Source organism: Rattus norvegicus, chromosome 6, assembly GCF_021556685.1.
Source record: "Rattus norvegicus strain SHRSP/BbbUtx chromosome 6, alternate assembly SHRSP_T2T, whole genome shotgun sequence".
Classification (NCBI taxonomy): Eukaryota; Metazoa; Chordata; class Mammalia; order Rodentia; family Muridae; genus Rattus; species Rattus norvegicus.
Window position 1 is genome coordinate 37,541,409 of NC_141539.1, and position 26,395 is coordinate 37,567,803.

The following is a 26,395-nucleotide window of genomic DNA, read 5'->3' on the forward strand; positions in this document are numbered from 1 at the left end:
AGTCTCCATCTTCACAGGGTCTCAGCAAACCAGTGAGATTAGGTTCTCTCAAACAGTATGCCCATTTGTTGCTAGACTCAGTCACAAGTGAGCATGACTTGAGCAGCAGGCTACGTCCCACATGGGGCTGGGCACTTTCACACATATCATTGCATGAGGCTTCACGGGCCCCATCATCTTCCAAGGGATCAGGTCCTTCTTAACCCAGTCTTGGATTTGTCCACCCATCTCTGTAGCCAGTTTTCCCTCCAAGGATGTTACCTAGCCTGGCTCCTCTTCCTCTCCATCCCTTAACCCCTAACCCTAGAGCCTAACTTACATTGGGCAAGCGCTGTTCAACAACCCCCAGCCCTTCTTTTAGGAAAAAGGACTTATTTAGCAATTACTTAACAAAGGGATTACTGAACAATTCCAGATATGGTTGTCTTAACTCTCCTCCAAATGTCAAATGCCCTTTCTTCTAGGAAGCCTGCCAGACCTCCCCCTCCCCTTCGAACCCACCCCCCATGCAGTCCTTTGCATCCATGGCAAGACTTTGTCCCACACTCCTGTTTCCCCTCAGCACAAACACTGCCGATCTTTGAGTCTCTAAGTTCTCCACACCCAGAACCCGTGCCTAATGGATAAGCAACAGTAACAGTGCTTTGGCCCATGTCTCTCTGCGACCTAAGACAGGGAATTATGGGTTGGGGCTGAATCATCATCAGAGGAAGACAGATAAATTTACTTGAGATGGGAAGGGAGTGTAGAAACAGACCAGCACTCCAGGGGAGGGCTCTGGAGCAAGAAGAGAGCCTCTTGCAGTAAGATGTCTAAGATTCTATGCTCCACACTAGCCAGAGACCCTGAGGGTTGTACCCAGCCTGGGAAGACCCTACTTGCTCCCCTTGGCAGTCACCAAGAGATTGCTTCAGTTGAAACACTGCATTCCCAGTCTTCTGAGTGTGTCCTGCCAGAGGCCGTTTCCAAGGGCAAGCCAGCTGCTCCCTGGGATTTCTGAGGTCAGTGGAGGGGGGGTCAGTGGAGGGGGGAGGGGTGTTGGGCTTTTTTTTTTTTTTTAGGTCTTTTTAAAAATCACTCTGTGTTTTACTAGAGACACACTTGTCATTTTTGCAAAATCATACCCAGCCCCCACAGCTTGCAGTCACAGAATGTTCTAGGCATATGCTCTTTTCTGGCCTGGAAGAATGCAGCTCAGAATAGAGGTTGTACCCAGAGACACACAATGCACCAGGCCTAGACTGCAAACAAGATGTACCTTTCACAGATCTAGTTCAGGGAAATCAGGGATGTCTCCTGCTGCCAGGACTCTAGCGAGTCTCATTTGTCCATACTCAGGACTCTCACAAAAGCATGGCCTCAGCCCTGCTTTTTAGTTTGTCTCGAGCTCAGAGCTCACACATGCCACCGTGGCTGGGGCTAAAGAACATGAAAACCATGAGGATCTCTCTCAAAGAGCAGCCACCCATCCAACTGGAGGAACTAGCTCCTAACGCTGTAAGGTGCTGCTTCCTAAAGGTGAGAAACCTCCTTTGTAGCACGGAAGTTTGTGCATAGGGAGACTCTTGGAGGGGTGGTGCTGTAGAGGATCCTCAGAGCAGTGCCTGAGGGGATGGAAAGATACAGTGAGTGGGAGAAGAGGTACCTTCAGTCCGCCTCCAGGACATGCATGATCTGTCCAAGCACTATAGAGCAAGCAAGGGGCCCACATCGGAGGGCAGGAGCACTGGGAAGAGAGTAGCTCTGTACCACAGTTCCAAGCACGATGTAACTACATTGCCTTTTCCCATGCCAAGTCCTGCCCCAGTCCATAAGAGCACGAGCAACCTAACCACATAGTCCTCTCCCATTGGGGATGACACCATCAATTGGACCCTTGCTCCTGCCACCTGATCTTTTTGAAAGCTCAGAATGTCCCTCAGCATGGGTAGTGACCCCAACCTAGAGGGTTAGATTCAGCACGTTCCTTGCACGTCCCAGCAAAGAGAAAAGAAGGTAGGTCCAAGAACACGAGTTTGACCTCCTAGTTCTGACACATTTGGGCAGTTCACCCCTTGCCAGTTCCCAGCCCAGCTTCCTGATGTGTCAGGGAGGGAGTGGCTGGGCATATTTTGTGGATGTTGGTGAGATTTACAGACACTCAAGGATCCCAGCATGTGATTCCAACACTCAAGAGGCCAAGGCAGGAAGATCAAAGACATACTGAGCTACAAAACGAGATCCTGTCTTAAAACAACAGAATATTAGGAGGCTCGGGAGCCAGGTCTGTCGGCTTGCCATGCAGTAATACTAAATTCTCCCTTCCCCCTTTCCTCCTCCCTGTGGTTTCCGCAGAGGTCTCAGTCTTCCGGCTATAGCAGCTTGGAGCTGAGAAAACACATCTCAGACCCTCGCCTCTCTGTGCCCAGGTTTTCACAGTTGGCGAAGAGTCCCTGTGTAGATTCACATCAGAAATGGAAGTCCAGATGACTGAGAAACAAGGAGAGGAGTTATGTTAAGGGACAGCCATGGGTCCTGTTTGAGTTCACCTAATAGCCCATTACTAATAGCTACCTTTACTCTCCACCTCTCTAATGAGCTGACAAGGGCAGATGGCCACATTGTCAAGCTGGTCACGCTTTGGAGGTATCTGAAGCCATCCCCAGGAAAGCCTTGAACTGGGATAGGCTCTCCCTTTCCTCTGTAGACACAGAGATGTGGTCCAGGTCAAGGGTAAGCGGGCTGAATTGTATAAAGCCATGGTCCTAGGGTTTGGTTCCTTCCTGCTCCATAGATGCCACAGAGGCATTGTCAGGCCCTGTTTGGGTAAGGGGTAGACATAACTAGTACACAGCTGAAAGAACAGGACACCACTGTTGCTTTGTGGCCAAACTAGACCCAACACTGGGAGCATCATCCAACGGAACCCCAGAACGCCAGTGTGGTGGTTTGAATAAGCTTGGCCTGGGGAATGGGCCTTGTTGGAGGAAGTGTGTCACTGCGGGCATGGGCTTTAAGACCTTCATCCTAAATACCTGGAAGCCAGTCTTCTCCTGCTTGTCTTTGGAACTCTCAGCTCTGCCTGCACTGGATGCTGCCATGTTCCTGTCTTGATGATAATGGACTGAACCTCTGAACCTGTAAGCCAGCCCCAATTAGGTGTTGTCCTTATAAGAGATGCTTTGGTCGTGGTGTCTGTTCACAGCAGTAAAACCCTAACTAAGACACACAGCAACTTCTGTCACTCCTTAACGAGGTCTCCTTTGTGCCAGGCCCTGAGCTGGAGTCTGCAGCTAAAAAGAGGAACTGTGACTGACTTGTTGTGGGGAGGGGCAAGAATAGTAATGAGTCAGCAAGAGGACTCTCTAGAGGATGGTATTTGGCAAAGACTGTGAAAAACTGACTTAAATATTGAGAAGATAGGTCAAAACCATATAAAGGGAAAACCCAAGTGCATGTTCAAAAGCCCAGAGTAGGACTCGCAAGCTGGGGCCAGCCCAGCTGGACGAGCTAGTAAGTAAGAAGAGTGTGACCAAAAAGTAGCCATGCTGCAGACCCCAGGTGAATGGATATTGGGAATTAGTTCTAATGCTTTGTCATATTTCAGCTCCCAAATGCTGCACTTCTAGACCTGAGGGTCCCTGCCCCCAACTGGCTTCAATTGATAATAAAAAAATGCTGTACAGCCAATGGCTGGGCAGGGAGACAGGACAGGACTTTTAGATTGTGCTTGCCAGGGGAAGGGGGGGGGGAGAGAGAGAGAGAGAGAGAGAGAGAGAGAGAGAGAGAGAGAGAGAGAGAGAGAGAGAACAGGAGAATCGCCATGACTCAGAAGCAGAAGGATCAGATTTAAGAGCTGCAGGGGGGAAACCATCCAGCAATGTAGGTGGGAAGGGAATGTAGACCTATGGAGGGTCTTCCCAGACAGTAAGAGGGCAGCAAAAATATAGATTTAGAAGGCATTAAACCAGGAACACTGGAGGGAAATGTGTACTAGCCTCAGGAAGGTTTAGAAGTGTCCACCCATTGAGTTAGGCAAGGCATATCAAAATGAGCTGGTGTGTGTGTGTGTGTGTGTGTGTGTGTGTGTGTGTGTGCGTGCGTGCGCGCGCGCGCGCACTTGTTTCACTCTCAAATCCAGAGAGTTCTTGGGGGGGGGGGGCTGCAGCACACACGACCTGCCAGGAGCCAAAGTGGTTTAACTAATTCACCACTGCAGATGGAGGCCACTGTCAGATCCCCAGTCACCCAGGAGTGAGACTGGAGGTTTGAGGCACTTGGAATCATTTCTTGTCAGCAGCAGAAACCAGGCATGTGGCTCCAGATGGACCAGGTTGCACCAGGGCGGGGCTACCAAACCCTGTGTGTTCACTATGTGGCTGTGTGAGAGGCTCAGCCAGATCCACGATTTTGGTTGCTTGGTATACTTCATGTTCACAAGGATGACTGGGACCCTCCTTTGGAGAACAGCGATCCTGCAGACCAGAGAGGAGCCACATAGACCAGCACCCAGGGTGGCCGTTGGCACTGCTCAGCGATGCTTTCCGATCCCAGCCTACACTCCAACATCCACCTCTCTATGCCTTTGTCTTTCCAGCAGGGACCGGCTCCCCAAAACTAAGAGAAGATCTCACCCAGGGACTGAGAGCCAGAAGCAGGCAGAGCAGACATACACGTGCTAAGGCAGCCCTCAGCGGTCCTTGACGCTCCAAGCGCCCCCTTTGTCTTTAATTTTCACAAAGGTTGGAGAGAACACAGAGGGTTCCCGGGTATCCTTCACCCACCTTACTCTAACGCAAACATCTTCCATAACCAGGCACACTTGCCAGTGCTGGAACTTAACCCTGGGGCAGCACTGCCGACTCAGCTGCAGGCTGCACGCTCACTTCCTCTGCTCCTTGGAACGCACGTTAAACGGCCCTTCCTCTGTTCAGGCTCCAAGTTCAGTTTCCACTTTGTACTTAGTTATCTTCTAACCCATCCCCAGTCCTTCCCCGTTTCTCATGACCCGTTCTCTCTCCCGGCCCCCTCTCTCTTTTCAGAATCTCTTGTAGTCCAGTCTGGTCTCTCAGACTATTAAAGTAGCCATGATGATGACTCTGAACTTCTGATCCTACTGACTCCACATCTTTAGCTGGAAGCACAGGCATAGGCCATTATGCCTTGTTTGTAGGGGCTAGGAATTGAATCCGAGGCTTCTTCAAGCATGCTGGGCCACTGGCTACAATCCCAGTCTCCCTGTTTTGTGGTATAAAATGGATTATGTCTATAGCATACAGTGTACATACATAGACGCCCAAAGGGGTCGTTAAAAGAGCAAATCTTTGCTGTCTTTGCCATTCGTTAGCAATTAGGCACTGCACCCGCAATGTTTTGCAACCAGCAGCTATTTCCAAAGTGGTTTCATCATCCCCAGAGACACTCTGTATCCGTTAAGCAATGACTCGCTCCCTTCCCCTCCTCCCAGGTGCCTTTAAGAGGACCAAGAGAAAGGGCACATGCATAGCCAAACCAGTCCAGGATCTCACATTGCTCAACCAAGTGTCAGTGGGAGTCCCTGCTGGGTACTCATCCTCCCTCCATAGCAGAGTGTGTTTTCTAAAGAAGAACTGCACAGGCTCCGCCTGGTCCCTGTTTCTCTAGAAACCGTCTCCCAACCCCCACCCTGCGTGCCTGTGTGTGTGTGTGTGTGTGTGTGTGTGTGTGTGTGTGTGTGTGTGTGTGAAGTGGAGGCCAGAAGATCTTTGCTTGTCATTCAACTACCTTGAGTCTGTTTACCTTTGTTTATTTTAGTGAAGTTGCTGGTTTGTTTTTGAAGCAGTCTCCCATGGGCCTAGAGCTCTTTCTCCAAGTAGGCTATGGTGGCTGAGCGACAAGTCCCAGAAATCTAACTACTGCATTTCTCAGCTCTGGCTTACACATGTCACTATGCCTGGGTTATTTCCCATGGGTTTTGGGGATCAAACCCAGGCCCTCACGTCTGCAAAACATTACCTCTCTAACTGAGCCATTCCGCTAACCCTCTGCTTGGACTTCCTGGCAAAGGCTCTTCTTTCAACAAAGCCACTAACAGATAGCTCCCTGGCACCGGCCCAAAGCACCAACCTTGGCTCTTTTCTTTCTGGAGCCAGTAGGCTTTGGGGCAGCTGCTCCAAGCACAGATACTCCCCTTACCAGCCTTAGCCCTGTCTGTACCAACTGCATGGTATTGCCACAGTCCTGGCTTCGAGTTACCCTCCTCAGCAGGCTGGCCCCAACAGACAAGGACATACTGAATAGATAACAGCCTTCCTGACAGGTATGTGAGCCAAGGTGCCTGGTTTCCAGCCCACAACAGTAGCCTTTGGCTCGCTACCATCTGCAAGGTCTTCCATGCCACAGATTCGGGGCATGGAGAACCCAACTGTCCATTGCCAGAATCCTGTCACTGGACTCCCGCCACCTGTCCAGACACTTAGGCTGTCCAACTGGACACGCTTGCTGCTCATCGCAGATGCTGCCAGGCCCCTGAACCCTGGCTCCAAATGTCTGGCCAGCTTCTTCCTGACCTCTGCCCTTCCCCCGTTCCACTGCCCATGTCTGGTTATAGGTCAGGCCTCATCCAGTCAGCCTATTAGCCTTTCTGTGTCTGTCTCCCTGCCAACCCTCCCAAGCAGTTTAGGCTGGTTAAGAGTGAGGGGACCCAGGCCTCTTCTTGTTCCTTCTTGGGGCAGAGAATACACTTATAACCTGATCTGCCACGGAGCTTCCTTCCCACCCTTCAAGGACCTTGTCCACCCCAGGGTCTGCAGCCGGTTCCTCCCAGTCAGGTCAGATCCCCTTGTTCGTTCCACACTGCTCACGGAGGCCTGCCTGCCTGCCTGCCTGCCTGAGCAGCCCCTGTGAGGGAAGATGGGAGCATAGGGTAAGAAGGTCAAGCTGACCTTGAGCTGCGTGTTGCCTCTACTGCCTCAGACAGAGAAGCCAAGTACCACATCTCTCCCTCTGTGTTTACCTCCTGTCCTCCTAGAGAGTCCTCCTGAGAGAGGTGACTCAGTGGTTTGGAGCACTAGTTTGGGGATCAAACATGCTTGCCTTGGAAATCAAGATCTGCTGTGTTTACTGTATAACCCGGAACAAGTGTCCTACCCTTTCTGATACATCCTTCCTCCATTTTCAAAATCAGAGCCGGCTGGGGCCGGGGAGGTGGTTCAGTGGGTAAAAAGGGCTTGCCCTAAGAGGCCTGATGACCCGAGTTCAGTTCCTTGAGCCCAGGTAAAAAGGTAGATGTGGCAATACACTTCTGAGATAGTCCCAGATGCTGCCTGCAAGGATGCACAACAGAGGGCTAGAACGAGAAACCCTGCCTCAAAACAACGTGGAAGGAGAGAGCTGACTCCCCGGAAGTGATCCTCTAACCTCCATGAGCACCATTAACTGAATGTACCTACCACACTCAACAGGCATCTAGAATCAATCAGTCACCGGAAGTCAGCAGGCATATAGAATCAGTCAGTCACCGGAAGAGGGAACGTCACTTGGAGAATTGCCCCCATCAGATTGGCCTATGACCAGGTCTGTGAAGCATTTCCTTCATTTCACTGATGTAAGAGGACCAGCCCACTGTGGGAAGTGCTGTCCCTAGGCAGGTAAGCCCTGGGTTATATAAGAAAGGCTGAGCAAGCCAGGAGGAACAATCCAGAAAGAAAAGTTCTCTGCTGTTTCTACTTCCATTCCTGCCTCTAGGTTTCTGCTTTAAATACCTATCCTGGTTTCCCTTAGCGTCGAGCTGCTCTTTGGGGGTGTGAGACGAAACCCTTTCTTCCCATGCTGTCTTTGATCATAGTGCTTATCCCAGCTCCACTTTGCCAGCCCTGCTCTCCTCATATCCTTGCTCTGCAGGGGACCTCTTCAGTAGATCCTTCCTCGGGTACAGAAATAGCCAGGACAGGCTTCATTCAGTCTTAGGGAGAGGACTCGGTTGAGGTCTCGGGGGTGGCTTGTTGCCCCATTGCAATAGTAACCCAAGAGCGAGAAGGCTAATCTGAGCTCTGTGCATCTGGCAGCAACTCACAGTGGATCACTGTCCGACCTCCCTGTGGGAAGCACCATGTGAACATGTGCTGCAGATGGCCGTCCTAAGCAGTGGGCTTGGAACTATTTCTGAAGCAGCCAGTGTGGAGTGAGTGGTAGAAATCTGACCACCGCTATCACACCACAGAGTGGCCAGCCGGAGTCAGGAGTGGGCCTCCGCATTCTTAAATCAGCCACTGGGGCTTATGGGAGATGGTGTGGGTGTGAAAGGAAAAGGGAGAGACAGATACATGAAGGGCACTCTGGTCTCCAGCCAGAGGGGGAAAAGGGAAGAGGGCGAGGCCAGGCAGGCTGGCGCTGAGGGAAGATGGGGCCTAGAACCAAGCCCTACCCTGAGCTAGAAGGACAATACAAAGCAGGGCAGGGCAGTGGTAGGTGACCTCGCAGGCGCCCAGAAATCCTACTTCCTTTCCCAGAGCGTCTTAATGTCTGACAGGGCAGACAGTGGAGGTTCCTGACAAGGCAGCTTCAAAGAACAGGACACGCTCACACAGCTGGGAGGTCCCTCGCTATGTAGCTGGGCCAGGGCTGGGTGGTAACCCCATCTCCTTGAGTGTGTGGAATATCCCAGGCTGTAACGACACGGGACAATGGGCACACGGCTCTAGGCAGAAGAGTGGGAGTTGGCACAGCGCTACTGCCTGCTTTGGATTCTGTGCCTGTCACTCAACTGTGTACTTCAGTAGCATGATTTGTTCAACAAACATTTATCGGAGGCCTGATAAACACCAACTAAGCGCCCAGGATATAGCGATGAGTAAAGTAAACAAAAGGCCCTCAGTCCTCACACTTATTTCTCCCTTGCTGCAGCCCGTGGGGCCAGCGCTAGCATCCCATTACAAAATGAGGAAGCCAAAATGTAGAGAAACGGAGAGGCAGACCTGATGATGTCAACCCAATGACGGACGGTCCTTCCCTCTAGGCAATGGTTCTCCACCTTCCTAACGCTGTGACCCTTTAATGAGTTCCTCATGTTGTGGTGCCCCCTGACCGTAAAATTATTTTCATTGCTACTTCCTAACTGTAATTCTGCTACTGTTATGAGTTGTAATGTAAATATCTGAGAGGTAGGATGTCTGATATGCAACCCCCAATGGGTTGAGCCCCACAGGTTGAGAACCACTGTTGTTGGGCTTGTTACTGCTTCCTTGGGTTCCAGGGGTCCACTCTGAGATTCTAAATCCACCAAGAGTGACCATCTCCTGTCATTCCTGGGGACGTATGGGTGACATAAAGCCTAGAGCCCAGCCTACCAACAGACCTCTCATCATCCAGGGCCCCTCTGTGCTTCAGCCCAAGTCCCGGCTGTTCACTGTTCATTTTCACAGCTCTCTCTCTCTCTCTCTCTCTCTCTCTCTCTCTCTCTCTCTCTCTCTCTGTGTGTGTGTGTGTGTGTGTGTGTGTGTGTGTTGGGGGGGTGCAGGTGGTAGCTGGAAGAGCTACACTGGACTTTCCTCTGGGACCTTGTTTAAAAGGCCCACTTTGTAACTGAGAAAACTGAAGGCTGAAAGACAAAGTACCAAGGCCAGCCTCACGTGAGTAGACGCCAGGCTCCTAAGTCAGGCAAACACCTAGTGTATTCTGCCCACTCCAGGTCTCTTGAAGGCCTGGCATGCCTTAAGTTATATATCTAGGCTTGTTGTCCAGCCAGGGTCAGCAACACTACCTTTTAGGAGTGTTCGCCTTATTCTAGAGAGGCAAGAGAGATGGAGTCTTTCTCCCCCAGCATGAAGACTTGGGTTGGTTAGGAGAATAGGCAGCAGAACCTGGGCTCCAACGTTCAGGTCCCCTGGTAGGTACAGAAAACCACTCCGAAGGCTGGATTTCCTGGAGCACACCCTAAGGGTGTCTGCTTTTCCCAGGTCCTTCAGAGAAGAGGCCATTCCATCCCTCCTTTTCCCCATGACTTGGAAATAAAAGGAACAAAGCCCTTCAACTGGCATGTACCGTGGGAGGCCACATTTCTACTTTTGTGGCTCTCTTTCTCTCTCTCTCCCCCTCTCCAGAACATGAAGCAACATAACACATGAACAGAACAGAGAGATCTCCATGCAGGCCCCTCACCCAGCATGTAAGAAACAATTTTGGTGAGAAATTGTTCTGGAGATAAACCCACAGCCTTGATTCACATCAGTGACTGTCCCCACTTTGTGAAGGCAAATGGTCCCCAGCCAGGTATCCTGGCTATTTTGTCAATGCCTGGCTTGCTGGTCTCCATACTCTAGCTACAAGGCAAAAGAGTTTCCATGGGGTGGGGTGTGGATCAGAAGGTAGACTGCTTGCCTGGATTGCTCACAAAACTCTGGGTTTACTCCTTAGCACCCTGTAAAACCAGGTGTGGCAGCACGCACACCTGTAATCCAAATACCTGAGTTGTGGAAGCAGGAGAATCAGAAATTCAGATCATTCTGGCTGCATATTAATTTTGCAGCCTCTGGGCTATGGTGGTGCATAATCCCGGCACCTGGGAGTGAGAGGCAGGAGGATCTCTGTGAGTTCAAGGCCAGCCTGGTTCTATATAGTTAAGTTCCAGGACAGCAAGGGCTACACAGAGAAACCCTGTCTTGAAAAAAACAAAAGCAAACAAACAAAAAGTTTGGAGCCAGCCTGGGCTATATGAGGTCCTGTCCCCCCCTCCCCCCAAACAAACAAACAAACAAACAAACAAACACCAGAGTGCTTCCTAGTGACACAAACTCCATCCGGGTCTGGTTCAGTTCCAACTGTCTCCTGCACTTTTCTGGGGCAGCTCCAGAATCTGGCCATTGGTACCACAGTGCCTTTGGACAGTTCTTCCTCTGCCAGGCAGCCTTTTACACCTGTGCAAGCATTCTCTCCCCCGAGAGGCACCCCAACACGGGGATTGTTCCAAGGACCTCTCCCAGGGGCTCCATTGTGCTTCGCTACTCCTCAGTAAGAGTACAGGACAGGAAAACCATAAGGTTTCACCCCATGATACAGCAACCTCCCCTCACAGGCCTCTTACTCATGACATCTGGAAGCTTCGTTGGGCAAATGCCTTCCTGAGGCTCACACTGTACTATTCTCTGTGACATAAGACATTCTGGGTCCCCAGAATCTAGCATAGCACCTGGAATAGACAAGTGCTTGGTGTGTGTTTGTTGATTGGAATAAAAAGGGTGGGTGGGGTGGAGAATGAAAAGTTTCTATACTCGAAACCTCATATGTCACCTTTGGTCTTCACCAGAGCTATGTCAGTCAAGGACAGGCTCCGGTGTGCAGGGGCTAAACTGTCCCTGGTGTGTAAAGAGTGTCCCCAAGACTCTCTTCAAGTATAAGAGGCCACATGGATGTTAGGAATACCGTAAAGAGGTATTTGGAATGTGTGAGATCCAAAGTGATGACCCTAGGTCGTCTGAGAGCAGACAGGATGTGTCTCATCTCTCCTTGCCCCCTGGAGGCCTATCTGTCTAGCTAGAAGGCACTGGCTCTCTCCAGTTGACTACGTAGTTAAGGCTTAGATTCTGCAGTCACAGAAGAGACTCGGTGCCCTCTCCACCTTTCCCATCCCTACATCGTGATCCTCAGGCTACCAAGCCAGGTTGTCTGCAGTCAGTGCTGACCCCATCCGATTCATTCGAGTCATCAAGACCTAGCTCCCCAGCCACCTCCTCCAAGAAGCCTTCTCAGATACCTGGTTCCTGACTCTGTTGGCAGGTGGGATCCCCCTCTCCCAGACCTCCAGTTGGCCACTGCTCCTCCCGGGGAGCTGCCTCTCCCTCTGTTTGTGGGGTTCAGGGAAGAAAAAAAAAGGCTATCAGAAGCTGCCCAGGAAGTAAACTAATTCAGAATCTGCTGTCTGCTTGGTGCTGCACAAACCACATTGTGGGAGGCAGAGGTAGCAGGAAGGTATGGGGCCCTAGGTGACCACAGCGGTTTGCCTCAGACCTTGTCTGTAGTGTGGAGGGCACAGAACGGAAGAGGCCAGATTTTTCTGCACATGCCCTCTACTCTATGGAAAGCTTTCTAGGTCATTCTATGGGTGAGCAAATATGGGCGATACTGGGTGAATGAAGCAAAACCAAACGTGGGCCTTTAGAATGGAGCTTCTCCCAGCAAATCACTGACATGTGGTGCAGCTCTTTAGGGGTGGACCACAGCAGACATGAGCAAGCTTCTCTTGATCATTGGACTGCAGAACCCCTGGTATAACATAGTTTGAGAGGACATCTTCAAACCTGGGTGTTTCTGGGAATAGAAGCCTAGGAGGCTTCTCAGAGTAGAAGAGACAAGGCTCACGGATGTGCTGGCAGCCTCGGGATAGGGCCCTGGGTGCTTCCTGTCTCCTTTGCCTCAGGAACATTACCAGAGCAGGATTACTAGTTCTGTGGGTTCAGGCTGCAATTTGACCTTGGAGAAGTCTTAGCTGCTTCAGGCCAAGTTGTCCCCAGGTAAGGAGACCAGGGTTGCAATCCAAATCCCAGACCCAGGCCACTCTGGGCTGTTCTGTAGGAGGGACGCAGGAAGCACAGCTTTCCCCCCCCAGCCCATTGTTTAGCCATCTTAACAGAGCCAGCACATCAGCCATGGTTTCCCTGGAGGCTCCTTTTCACCTGACTAAGGATGTGGACCCAGTAGCCTGCATGACATGCATCTGTCTTTCCAGGATACGGCTCTGCTTTCTAACGCTTCTGTGCCCAGGACCTTGGAAGAAAGAGAAATCTTCCCGGCCTTTCCAGGAGGCTACGTGAAGGCGAGAGATGGTGACGTGACTGCTGTGTCAGTAACAGGAGGCAGGTGGGCAACAGAGAAGTGCCAGTGCCTTCTGGGAAGCCTAGTGTGAAATGGCAATACATTGACTCTCACTGACTCTGCTTAGCTGGGTGACTATGGGTGGATATGAAATACCCCACCCCACCCCGCTCACCAGCCTCAGTTTCCCCAAGGGTACAGTGGGTTGATAACAATGGCACCCTTATGAATGGTCACTGGGAGGAAGCTATCCACGACCCTTCACCCATCCCCTCTGTGTGGCTTGCACTCGCCGGGAACCCAAGAATGGGTTTGGATCCAAGCACTACCGCTTCCTAGCAAGTGTCCTTGTATGACTCACTGAACTTCCTGTAGTTGTTGCCTTAGCTGGAAAACTGATTGGTTGATAAGGAACTGTCAGTTGCTGAGAAACTTAACAGTGTCTTTGGCAATATCTAAAGAAAGTCTGCTAACTTTTAGTACTCTATCGCAGTGGTCCTCAACCTTCCTAATGCTGTGACCCTTTCATAAGTCCCTCCTGCCCTGGTGACCCCCAACCATAAAATTATTTTCGTTGCTACTTCATAACTGTAATTTTGCTACTGTTATGAATCGTAATGTAAATATTTGACATGCAGGATATCCGATATGCACCCCCTGTGAAAGGGTCATTAGACCTGCAAAGGGGTTGTAGCCCACAGCTTAAAAATCGCTGTTCTAGAGACTGGGAAGGGACTAGAGCCGCATTCAATGCTAGGCTATGATATGGTGAAAAAGACACCCATTCATGGGAGACAGGGACAGGCTTGACCTGAATTCACTCTAGTAAGAAATCTTCTCTTACTGTGAAGTCTGCTGTGCGCTCGAATGCTGTCATTTCAGTGAGTAGACACAACTATCGATGCGATAGTTTCAATATGATATCGGTATTGTGCAAAGTCTTTGATCCAATTCCTGAAGCCCATGAGGCTGCTCTGAAGCCAGGCTGAGGGGCCAATGTCTTGGAAAAAGAAGTGTGTCCGTGCGGTCTCCTTATGAGTGGAAGGTTATCCTGCAACTGTGTTTAGGCCTAGGGAAGGATCCTGCCCTATCAGAGCAAACCTAACAGTTAAACATCCATCACAAAGCCCCTCACACAGACCTCAGAGGTGCCTAGGACTGCCAGTATTCTGTCTTAGTGTTTCTGCATTCCCTGTCCTGGATCCAATGAGCTCAGACACTGATGTCTAACCTTCTGGAAGAAGGTTTTGTTCAGTCAAGTCAGATTGGAAAGATGTCCATGGTTTCATTGTTCTGGATTTTTTTTTAAATGGGTCTCGGTGTCATGCATTCCCAGCTGACCTCAATATCACTATTTAGCCCAGGATGACTTTGAACTTCTGATCCTCCTGCTTCTACCTCTCCAGTTCTGAGATTGCAGACATGCGCCATCATACCCAGCTTATGTGGTACTAGGAAAAAACCCAGAGTCTTTCTATATAATTCCAGGACATGCCTCTATCTCAGACCTTGCACTCTCCCTGTCTCTAACTGGATACATAATCCTGGAAGAGTCCTACCCCTCTTCATCCTGGATCTGACTTTAAGCAGAGTGCATTTGTTAGCAGCCTTCAGAGTAACCACATGAAGGACGTGTTCCCTTTCAGAAGACAGACCAAATCACCACAGCATGTGGATAGGGTTCACATGAACGAATATGCCTGTACACAGGAGCATGCACAGACACACAGACACACAGACACACAGATGCATACATACAGACGCATACACACAGACACACAGAGAGAGACACAGACACACAGAGACACACACAGAGACACAGACACACAGACACACAGACAGATACATACACAGACACACAGACAGATACATACACAGACACACAGACACACGCACAGAGACACACACAGACACAGACATTCAGGCAGACAGACGGACATGGACACACACAGAAACACACACAGACATACAGATAGACAGACACACACACAGACACAGACATACATACATACAGACAGACACATACACATACACACATACAAACAGACAGACCACACACAGACACAGACATACACACATACAGACAGACACACAGACGCATACACACAGACGCACAGAGAGAGACACACAGACATACAACAGACAGAGACACATACACACAGACACACAGAGACACACACAGAGACACAGACACACAGACACACAGACAGATACATACACAGACACACAGACAGACAGATACATACACAGACACACATACAGAGACACACACAGACACAGACATACAGACAGGCAGACGACATACAGACAGGCAGACGGACATGGACACACACACAGAGACACACACAGACACACAGACAAACACACACAGACATACATACAGACAGACACATACACATACACACATACAGACAAACAGACAGACCACACACAGACACAGACATACACACATACAGACAGACACACAGATGCATACACACAGACGCACAGAGAGAGACACACAGACATACAACAGACAGAGACACATACACACAGACACACAGAGACACACACAGAGACACAGAGACACAGACACACAGACAGATACATACACAGACACACAGACAGACAGATACATACACAGACACACATACACAGACACACACAGACACAGACATACAGACAGACAGACGGACATGGACACACACACAGAGACACACACAGACACACAGACAAACACACACAGACATACAGACAGACAGACACATACACACGTACACACAGACATACATACATACAGACAGACAGACAGACACATATACACGTACACACAGACATACATACATACAGACAGACACATACACACATACACACACACACAGACACACAGACACACAGACAGATACATACACAGACACACATACAGAGACACACACAGACACAGACATACAGACAGACAGATACATACACAGACACACAGACAGACAGATACATACACAGACACACATACAGAGACACACACAGACACAGACATACAGACAGACAGACGGACATGGACACACACACAGAGACACACACAGACACACAGACAAACACACACAGACATACAGACAGACAGACACATACACACGTACACACAGACATACATACATACATACATACATACATACAGACAGACAGACACATATACACATACACACACACACACACACACACACACACACACACACACACACAGACCACACACCCACACACACATACACAGGAGCCAGTCAACTACACTTGTCTCCAGTAGCAAATGAGCCAGAAATATTAGAGTATCAGGACGAGAGCTATATTTTTAGAAAATTAACCCAGACCAGGGGTTGCTCCAATAGCGTTCCAAACGTATCTCATGTGATTCTCCTGGCAACCTTAGAAACGGACACTATTATTTTTAACAAATGAGAAAAAACAAACATCAAGAAGGTCAAGTGACTGGCAGGGGTCACCCAGCAAATGGTGACCCTGAGCTCTGGCTCAGAACACCAGCCTTCATCAGAGGCACTGTGCTGCCTTATCAGGACATAGATCCACATAAAACCTCCAGGCTTTGTTTTAACAATATCCGAACCGTCCAGGTGGAGGCTCAAAGACTGAGGGAAAGCCCCTGCTAACGAGGTTCATCCCCTAAGAGTGTTCCATAAGATCACCCCAAGGGAAGAGAACAGATGTTGGAGCCAGCCAGGCTGGACACAAACTCCAGTTCTGGATCTTGTCCCAGAATCCTGCCCGGGCATGATCTCAGCTGAATATTAGGATAGTCAAAAAAGTCTTGTGTGTAGATTTTTAGGTGACACAGTCTCTGGTGTCTCATGATAACCTTGAGTTGACAGAGTCAGGTGCTAAACAGACCAAGCAGAGGCCTTAGAGCTAAGATACGTATGAAACTGTTGAGAACAGACAAGCCTGCTACGTCAGAATGTCTTCAGTTAAATATACCGGTGCCCTGGGATGATGCCCTTGTTACCAGGTTCCAGGGGCTGCTGGGAGCATCCCTCCAACTCTCTCAAATCTCCTAGTTCTAGCACCCCAGGAAAGCACTGTCTAGGAGCTGGCACTTCAGGCTCATCTAAGGTTGTACAGCAGAACAGTAGAACAGCAGGGAAATGGAAGATGCTCTCTGTCCTGAGGGCCTTTGACCCTAGTCCCGAATGGGGGACATTTGTTTGTCCTGTGGAAAGTCCCCAAGCGGATAGTCTAACAACTAATTCCAGCTGGACCTATGTTCCCAACTCAGGCCGTGTTCCCAACGCTTCCGTTCCTGTGATCTGTCCCCTGTCCCTTCTCCATCAGAAAGTGGCTCTCTGTGCTTCCTTGGGGATTCAGTTGAATTGTCTTCCTGCTGTTTGTTCCTGGGGCTGCTTCTTCCTGGCAGAGAAGAGAAGTCCAAAGGCTGTTGTCCCAAGTTCCCAACCTCTGCTGGCCTTCCTGTCCCTGAAGAAAGCCTCACTGGCGTGGGCTCATTTAAACCAAGACAATGGCCTCCTCCCCATGAGACTAAAATTATCAGAAACTGTTGCTAACCCTGCCCTGGCTATATGAGTGTCTCTTGGGAGTCCATGGCAGTTCCCTGCTCCTCTTGGCACACAACCAGAGCAAAAAATAAATGAGAGAGAGAAAGAGGAGAGAGAGAGAGAGAGAGAGAGAGAGAGAGAGAGAGAGAGAGAGAGAGAGAGAGAGAGAGAGCGCTACCCTGGTCTTACAGAGCCTTTAGTATCTACAATAGTTATAGCCAGGCTGCTGCTATGGATCCCGGTTCAGAGTCTCCAAGCTCTCCGTCTACCCAGAATAAAACAGGCTTCTTCCCAAAAGAGAATCTCTCACACACATATCGTAGAGTACCCAGATGGGTGCATAGACGGTCTACATTCTACATTAGGACCGCCACTGTGGTTGCCATGGCTACAGTCCCATGAGCCGCCCAGCAGATCTGTCATGCCTCTGTCCCTTCCCCTACTGTTAGCCTTGCAGCTGTCCCACACTTGCTTCCTAGTCAGCCTCCAAGTTTCTCAATTATTTTTCTCTTGGTGTTGGACATGGCCCAGCTCTTGTACTATTCCACCATATCCAGAAGGCTTTGGAAAGAATGTCACAGATGCCAAATCCTTCCCAGAAAGATATATGCAGGAGCCTAATAGGAAACACTGAAGAGTTGTTGATCAGGAACCCAACAGCAGCCATCTGTCTGTCCCTCCAAAAGACGTTCAAGGGTGCACCTGGCTTGACACCAGCAGGAACAGAGAGCATGCCTTCCTTCCCATCACCCACATCATTCCACAGCTCCTCTCAGGGTCCCTGTAAAGCAGACTGTCCAATTTGCAAAAGGTTGACTCAAGGCCCAGCCCAGACAGGGCAAGTGGCCAGCTCCATATATAGGAGCCTGGGACGGACTCCCAGCCCCTGGTCTTTCACCAAGGGTTCTTTACACCAGCTTTCCTGGCCCAGTTGACCTGGGATGGGAGCAGGTGGGGAGCCTGGGTGGTACCCCACATAACAGAAATGCATGGCAGGGCAGCTGCCAGGAGAAGGCAGAGAGCTTTCTGCTCCTGCTGCAGCAGATTCTTGCCCGCCCCATCCCTAGTCTATGGGAATCTCACACTGTCCTTTCAGTGTGGCTTCCCAAGGGAGGTGGCTCGAGACCACTTGGATGTGCTAACCAGGAGCAGAGTTGAACAGTGTGATCCAGCCTGAGAGGATCTAACTAGCATTCCATCGTTTTCCCATCGCTCTTGCTCCAGTGTGTAAGTCTCTTAGGACCAAAGCCCAGCTTCACAATGCAGCCGAGTCCACCGCCCAGAGTGCTAACAGTATCTGAAGACAGACTCCATAAATGCCCACAGAGTGGCCAGCACAACAGCTGCTCATCTTTCCAAAGCTCTGGAGGCCAGAAGAGCAAATCTCGGTGTTGGGTCTCTCATTACATGACTCCCTCCTTATGACCCTGTGTGACCTCATATCAAGATGCATAACAGCATGTACAAGTTCCGTTTTTCTAGGTGAGGGCACATACACAGGGTGTGGGACTTAGAACAGGGGACAGGTTTTCTTAAGGGCTGCTGTATGGTCCACCACATACCCATCGTCTTCGGAATCACACGGAGCCTGGTTTGACCCCATTACTTGCCAGCCGGTCTTTGGGAAGTTTGGAAATCTCCCCAAACTTAGTTTGTTATTGTTTTTTTTTAATGCATAAAATAGGAATAATGTCCATTCAATCAAGTTCTTAAAAGGGCTAAATGACCTGACAAAGGGGCTTGACATACTGTACTCACTCACTGAATGTCATGCATGTCTATAAAGGTGATAAAGAATTGACTTAGAGAAGGGAAGACATCTTCCCAAGGTCACACAGCTCCTTAGACGGCAAAGCCAGCAAACGTACCCTATGCTGAAGGTTCTTCTTTTCCATAATCCTGTCCTCGAATTGTCCTTCCTGAAACTTCCTGAATGTCTGCTCCTTTCCTTGTATCCTCCCAGACACCATGATGAGAGCATCCTCTGAGTGGAATCAAAGCTGACCCTTGGCTCCCAGAGATTGTATTAGAGCCAGAATTTGACCTTGAGTTCTTCCCCAGGTGACAGGAGAAACCAGAGTGGCCCTACTTGGGAGAGGAAGCCAGTGATCACAGCATCACTGTTACTAGTGGACCAGTGGCTGTGGAAAGGGAGTGGTATAGCCCTTTCCATAAATCATCTCATCCCACTTAAGGTTTGACTAAACCCCTCTGGGTTTTAATTAAGAAAGCTAAGCATTCTTTAGGCAAGGGAGTCAGCCTCACTAGGAAGGACAGACAGGGTATCTCTGGACCAGAATGAAAGCCCCCCCCCCCCCCCCCCCCGTGTCAGCAAATGGATTAATTCCTTCCCCTCTGAATTCTTTTGAAATGTGATCTCCCTTGTCTCCTCCCCAAGAGACAGGAACAGCTTTGATCTTGAAAGCTCTGCCACTCAGATGTCCTGTGCTGTGTGCTTCTGAAGTGCCTGACTGGAAGGGGGTGCAGTTTTGTTGGTTCAGTTGCTAATGTCAGGGACACTGTCAGGCTTAGTGCTGTAGTGGGGAAGAAAAGATGGTTAAACCCAAGCTTCCGGATTAAGTAAGGTAATGACCCACCTAAGTGGTTTCCAAGCCTTGGAGGAGCCTGGAGCTACAGAGCTCTGGTAGGGTCTTAGCTCTCCCATGATAGAGCCTTGAGGGCACAGGACTGGGTCTGGCTAGACGTTAGGTTCTTTCAGGGTCCAGTGTCTCAGAAGAAAAGGAAGCCAGAGAAGGGAAAAATATGAGCTTCCTCCTGGTGAGACTTGGGAAGGTTCTGGCATTGGGAAAGGGGAAGAAAACAAGGCAAGGGGGTTGGGGATTTAGCTTAGTGGTAGAGCGCTTGCCTAGCAAGTGCAAGGCCCTGGGTTCAGTCCCCAGCTCCAGAAAAAAAAAAAAAAAGAAAAAGAAAACAAGGCAAGGATGTGGTCATTGTAGAGGAAGTGAGACTGAGAGAAGGGTTATAGGTAGCTCTTGGTCAATGTACCTTGAAGGTACAAAGACTTCCAAGAACAGAGGGAGTCCTCAGCTATGTCCTGTGGCCCAAGGGGTTTCAGAAACCCAGTGCTCAGAGTTGTTCCTGTCTAGCTGGTCAGCCAACTTACACCAGAAGTCACAGCTAGGCCCCAGAAGGCATGAACTGACGCCAGCTTCAGCTCTGAAGAGACCCATGGTAGCAGTTCTGTGGACTACAGGCTAATGTGGGAGTTACTCTGACAGTGTAAGCCTGACTTCTGGGGCTTCTGACAGTTGGTCTGAGGAAGGCCTCCAGGTTGTTGTTACAGACTAAGGTGGGGCTGAGGCAAAAATAGGAAACTGATCCTTAAACCCCTTCACCGATGTCGAGGACCACTTTTCTTTTTCTCTCCTCCTCAAGTTTGCTGTCAAAACTCAGCCTAACTCCATGACCAAGTCAACTCCATGGCTTAAGAGGAGGTCCAGCCCCTTCTCCCCTGATCTCTGCTTTCTTCTCACATTACCCTCAGGCGCCTCTTTGCCAAGATGGTGTGTATACAAAGGCAACAGCCACAAAGAGTAGGATCCTATGTCTGTAGCATCTGCTTCAGGGCCCAGGCCGGGGCAAGGACTGTCCCCACTGGGGCATGTTTGGTTAACAGGCAGTCATACTTGAGGTAGGAACCATTTCACATCCTTGGAGCCAGAGTTCTGTTGTATGCATGCCCTAACATGTGAAATGCCAATCTCAGATGCTCATTTCCCCCTTGTTTGTTTGTTTTTTTTTTTTTCTTCTTCTCTTTTTTGAGACTGAATCTCATACATCACAAGCTGACCTCAAATTCTTAATGTAGCAAAGGGATGGCTTTGAACACCCGATTTTCCTGTCTCTACCTCTTAAGCATTAAGGTCATGGGTGTACCTGATCACTCTGGGTTTATGTGGTGCTAGGAATTGAATGCAGGCTGAGCCATCTGAGTCTTCATTTTCCCCTTAAAACATTTAAGAACTTCCGCTCACTTAAATAGAGTCTGGTCTGCTTGCTGTGGATTGCACTACCCTGTACCAGGTGCCCTTCTGACCATGGTATCCCCTGCCACTGGGCTTGTCCTCTGAAGACTGGCATTCGAGGCTGCCTCTCCAGTGGCTCCCATGTCTCTCTGTTCATGGGCAATCCCTGTGTCTGGGATTGTCACCTCCTCCTCTCTGTGGAAAGTTTGCTGTCATCTTCAAATTGAGGCTGTTCAGTGGGAGGTGGGTAGAACAGGGAACCCTTACAGCCAGCGTCAGGTGCTCCAATCTAAGAGATCAGTAGAGATGGTAAAGAAATAAACGAGTCTTAAGTGTGTTTAAAACTCCAAGTCCAAAGTGTGCTGGACACTTCCGGACTATCCCCCACAGCTATTAGAGCATTGCAGGGATGGCATGCGGAGCATGGATACTTGAATGTCCTCATCCAAAATACTGAAGGACAAAATGTACACCAGGCAGTAGTGGCGAACACCTTTACTGGTTTTACTGGTGGGCGGATCTCTGTGAGTTTGAGGCCAGCCTGATCTGCAGAGTGAGTTCCAGTACAGCCAAGGCTACACAGAGTGATCTTGTCTCAGAAAAATAAAGGCAATATTGTGTGTGTGTGTGTGTGTGTGTGTGTGTGTGTGTGTGTGTGTGTGTGTGTGTGTGTGTCAGCATTTGAAGACATTACCTCTTTAGCATTTTTGGAATCTGTTTATGTGGGTCCAGGAAGGGAGACTCCATGTCCTTCCAGGTACCAGGACCATTCTAAAATTCACCGACTGTGATACTGTGAGAAGGCAAATGGATTCTGGATTCTTCTGTGTGGTTTTGGCTTTACTGACCTGGGTGATGTCCGAGATGCTCTGGAGAGAAGGTTGATGCTGATGAAGTCCCCTTCTGAGGAAGGACCAAGATCTCTCTAGACTCACTCACCAGGCTTAGCCAGTTTCTCTGGTTCTCAGAGCTGAGGAGATCAAGGAGATCAAATCCTATTCACTCAAAGGGGAGAGAGGAGAATGTTTTGAAAGCTCTGCTTCTGGTTGGTGTAAGAAAGACTTGAAATGCAACATTTTCTCCCCCTCATTCCTTCTTTTCCTTCTGGAATTTCAAAGTTAGATCTGGCAAATGATGACAAGCAGATATCTAACAGTCTGAACAACTCTTCCCAACCTCTCAACACATGCATTTACGACTCCCAAAGACCATCATGCAAAGAGTAAACACAAAGGACCTGATGCAGGGAAAACTGGATTGGAGCTTCGAGACATCACCTGGAGGCTCTAGTCCTCCTGGCTGTACCTGAAGTAACTTTGAGGCACCCAGGTAAGGAGGTTCCAGGTAGCACCCTGACTCAGACAGTCAGAGCCAGGCAGTGATCCAGGCCTCCCCAACCAAGTGGGCCACACTGCCCACTCACAATGAGATGACCATCTAAGCAGATGGGAGGCAGCTGGGCAGACCATGCCAGCCCACAGAGGCCAGGAGGACAGAGCAGTCTCCTCCCAGCTGTGTCTGTGGGGTTCTTTGATATTTCCTTAAATAGGATCCAATTGAACATTTTGAAAGGTTCCACCTTATGTAAGTGTTACCTTCTAAAATAGAAATGCTTTCCCTATTATTTTCAGCTATCTAAGAAGCGAGCCCCAGATTCTTCCAAGAGCTTCTTGTCCAAGGAAGATGAAGGGAACTGTTGGTAAGGCCGAGGCCTGCTGAGGTTGGAGCCGTTTGTGTTATACAACCATCTCCGGGTAGGAGGACGCCATAGTCCTTTCCCACAGCCCTCTGCCTCCTGGCAGGGCTGACCTTAGCAACTGAGCAGAAGGACCTAGTTCCATCTACCAAGTTGAAGTTAGGATCCCATGACCCGGATCTGTGCTGATTGCTTCCTCTGTTCATGACAGCAGCTCAGCCTTTATGCTCAAGAAGACTGCTTTTGCCATTTCTGTCACAGTTGGGTGTGGTTCTCCCTATCTCTCACTTCAGCCACCTTCTCACGCCCTATAGGGATGTGCTGGCCCTTCCCCACAAACCACAATGCTAGGCAGGGAGCAGCTGCTTAAGCCATACTTGCTGGGCTGAGTCAGCTTGCAAGTCGCAGAATATTCCAGTGCTTGCCAGACACTGCCTCATTACACTGCACGATGCTTCCGGGTCTTGTCCCTGACCCAGGAGCACCCAGAAGCTCTGGAGCCCTCCAAACTAGGCAATTTCAAGGAGAGACCCCACTGGTGCTCTCTTGGGAACCGTGTAGATTTTCAACGCCTTTGTCTGATCCAGACAGAGAAGACCTGCGGATACTTTTATACGTGGTCTCTTTTCCCAGCCCAGTCCCTAGCCGCAACCAAAAGGTGGCCCAGGTACGCACCTACCTCAGACATGTGTTTACTGCTCATCTGCTCCAACCGTGAGATGAGGAATGGGGTGAGAGCCTGCCTTTCTGCCCTTGCCATCAAGGGGGTCCAGCCTATAGGATGCTTCTAGGGCTTAGGACAGGACCATGTGTACCACATGACCTGGGAAGGAAACAGAAGAGGGCATCTCAGCCTCTAGAACAACAGTGAGTCCCCAAGAGCCTTTCTTTACCTCACACTGCATCAGGGCGAGGTCTTGTGTTTGCCTGAGTGCCTTGGTGAAACATTAGGTGTCGTCCTCTTGGAGGGCTCCCCAGGAAGCTGCTTGCGGTGGATAGGATAGGCAGAAGAGGTTTCCGCTAGACTTTCAGCCCTGGCCCCTACTCTGCTGAGTCTCCATGCAGTCTCACATCTCTCTGCTACGGTTTCTGTCTGAACAAAAGAGCTCAGAGAAGTTCCCTGGATGCCTAAGGCTATTCTATGCCCCTAGGAAGAGGCCAGCACCCATCTATATGAAAGTCTCTGTACTGAGATCCCCTCCTTACAATGGGGACTATATCCTCCACAGGGCTGGCGCTCTGTGCCCACCAACTGCTCAGTGGAGGCACTACCATTGCTCCAGCAGAGTCAGACTGACCTTTCCTCCTGGCATGAGGGTAAAATGTAAAAATCCTCCAAGGCCCATCAGCATCTCAGGCACACGCTGTCCTAGGGAGGGAGCCGAGGCTGTGGGGGAGGTTGTAGCTGCCTGTGGAAGAGCCGAAACCAGGAATGTAAGGCCGCAGTCCTGCTCTGTCTGCAGAAGGAGTTAGTCCAGGCATCTCCCGCTGCTCTGAGGCTAATTGTTTAATTGAATCAGTGCAAATGCCTGCTGTTTTGGAACTTGTGAGTTGTCTACAAGATGAGCTGACTTGGCAGGTCAGGAAGACAGAGGCCAGAGAGGCAGCAGCCAGGAGCTCCTGACCCACTGTCTGGACTGTGGAGGTCTCTGTTCAGCTGAACTTGAGGGCCCTTGGCTAGCCCTGGGCGGAGGTGGACTCAGACTCACATAGTAGGAGAGAAACAACTCTCAGAAATTGCCCTCTGACCTCTACACACACGCACAGATAATTGTGTGTGTGTGTGTGTGTGTGTGTACTCAAGTGAGTGTGCATGAATGTGCTATGTGTTTGTGAGTGCGTGTATGTGTGTGTGTGTATGTGTGTGTGTTAATGTCCTTTCACGTAGACTCTGTGAGGCACTACTACTGATAAATTCTTCTGCATTGGTGAAATGAGCCAGTCCAAGCCAGATTAGACCATATAAAAGCAGGTTTATTGGGAAGCAGCTCTCAGGTGGGTTCACTGGTCCCAAGGAAAGAGGCCAGGGAAGTCACCATGGAGAGGGAGACAAAGGGGAGGGGAAAGGAAAGAGAGAAAGAGTGTGAACATACAAGGAGAGAGAAAGTGCAGAGAGAGGGAGAAGAGATGGATGAGACCAAAAATCTCAGGATTATATAGCAAAGACCCTTTGGGGTGGGGGGAAGCCCAGCCCCTGGGCTGGAAAGGTCAGGGCAGAGGGCCAGGGAATGTCCCGTAACAAGTATGGACTGAGGGATGCTGGGAAAACCCAGAGGTCCACCTCGGTATGTAAAATATGCCCTTTCTGTTAGTCCCAGGTTTGAATCCCAACAACTCCATATTAACCATTTCCTGTTTCCCAGGCACACAGTAGAACCATGTTTCCTACTGTCCTTTGCATTTAGTTAAGTACATGCAAGTAGGTTCTGACCAGTGGGATAATGCCACTCCCTGAGGTGTGAGGTTCTGGCAATAGCTTGGTCCTCAATCAATATCCGTGACCCTGGCACTTGACTGTGCGAGCCAAGATGCTTCCACTGGCTGTTGGGAGGCAGTAGGGGAGACTCTGGCTGTGGTCATGCTATCTCCGAGCTGTGTGATCTCAAACCAATCACTTAACCTTTCTGAACCTGTTTTCTCATCTCTGAAAAAAGGAGTAACCTAAACCTTGAAGGTTGTAAAACTTCAATTAAATGATTCACAAAAAGTTCTTGGCATGGGACCTAGCACGGAGTCAAGCGTATAACTAGCAACTGCTGTCATTATATTAAGTTGGAAACAGTTTGGAAGATTAATTCTTTTAAAACTTTTATCTGTTTCAAATTGCCTGGTTTATTTCTTAAATAGCACAACCAGAGAAAAGAAAGCACTCAGTTTGACTCCCTTAAAACCCTGAACTAAGTTACCAGACTTAGAAGTTCAAAATAATGGATTTTAGTAACAGTTTGTTCTGAGCTGTCTGGAGAAATGGAGCGGAGCTTGGCTTCCAAACTGAGCCAAGAGCAGCCTGACCTTGGCCGGCTCTAACCGTGGGTGGTGGTTGATAGAAGGCAGCCAAGGCTGGTGGCAGCGGGCAGGGCACACGCTGGATGAGTCCACGGTGGGGACTGAGACCTCCCAGGCCTGACTTCAGAACAGCTCTGGCCAGGAACCAGCCCCAGTTTGTTTGTTTTCATTTGTTTGGTTGTTTATTTAGTGTTGTTGTTGTTGTGAGACAGGGCCTCTCTGTGTAACCTTGGCTGTTGTAGAACTTGCTTGACCAGCCAGCTTTGCCCTGAGATTGTCACCATTTTAGCTATTCCGACAGGACAGGCAGGTAATGACATCCCGCTGTGCTTTCTCCTGGGGTGATAACGATGTCATCCTTTCGAGTGCTTGCCTCTGTCTCTGGGCCTTCTCCAGTGTGCTTTTTA

General features: G+C 49.7%; 1 protein-coding gene and 1 long non-coding RNA gene across 8 annotated transcripts in view; one reads left to right on the forward strand and one right to left on the reverse strand.

Moving 5' to 3' along the window:
* The first annotated feature begins 683 nt into the window (after positions 1–683).
* LOC148005136 (uncharacterized) lies at positions 684–16,191 on the forward strand. Its single transcript, XM_087554926.1, has 3 exons — positions 684–1,001; positions 7,422–7,607; positions 12,680–16,191. The coding sequence occupies exon 3, from the start codon at positions 14,389–14,391 to the stop codon at positions 16,189–16,191; it is 1,803 nt and encodes a 600-aa protein (XP_087411052.1). The 5' UTR covers positions 684–1,001; positions 7,422–7,607; positions 12,680–14,388.
* The window catches only part of LOC120103508 (uncharacterized), a 32,187-nt gene continuing 21,846 nt past the window's right edge, over positions 16,055–26,395 (reverse strand). For 2 of the 7 annotated variants that reach the window (XR_015622264.1, XR_015622262.1), the window contains exons 4-6: positions 23,662–23,805; positions 22,135–22,281; positions 16,055–17,154 (exon numbers count right to left, since the gene is read on the reverse strand). This is a non-coding gene — a long non-coding RNA (uncharacterized LOC120103508). Of the gene's footprint in view, positions 17,155–20,206; positions 21,576–22,134; positions 22,289–23,657; positions 25,344–26,395 lie in introns of those variants that run through there. The other 5 variants (XR_015622265.1, XR_015622261.1, XR_015622260.1 and 2 more) reach the window with 5 other exon arrangements.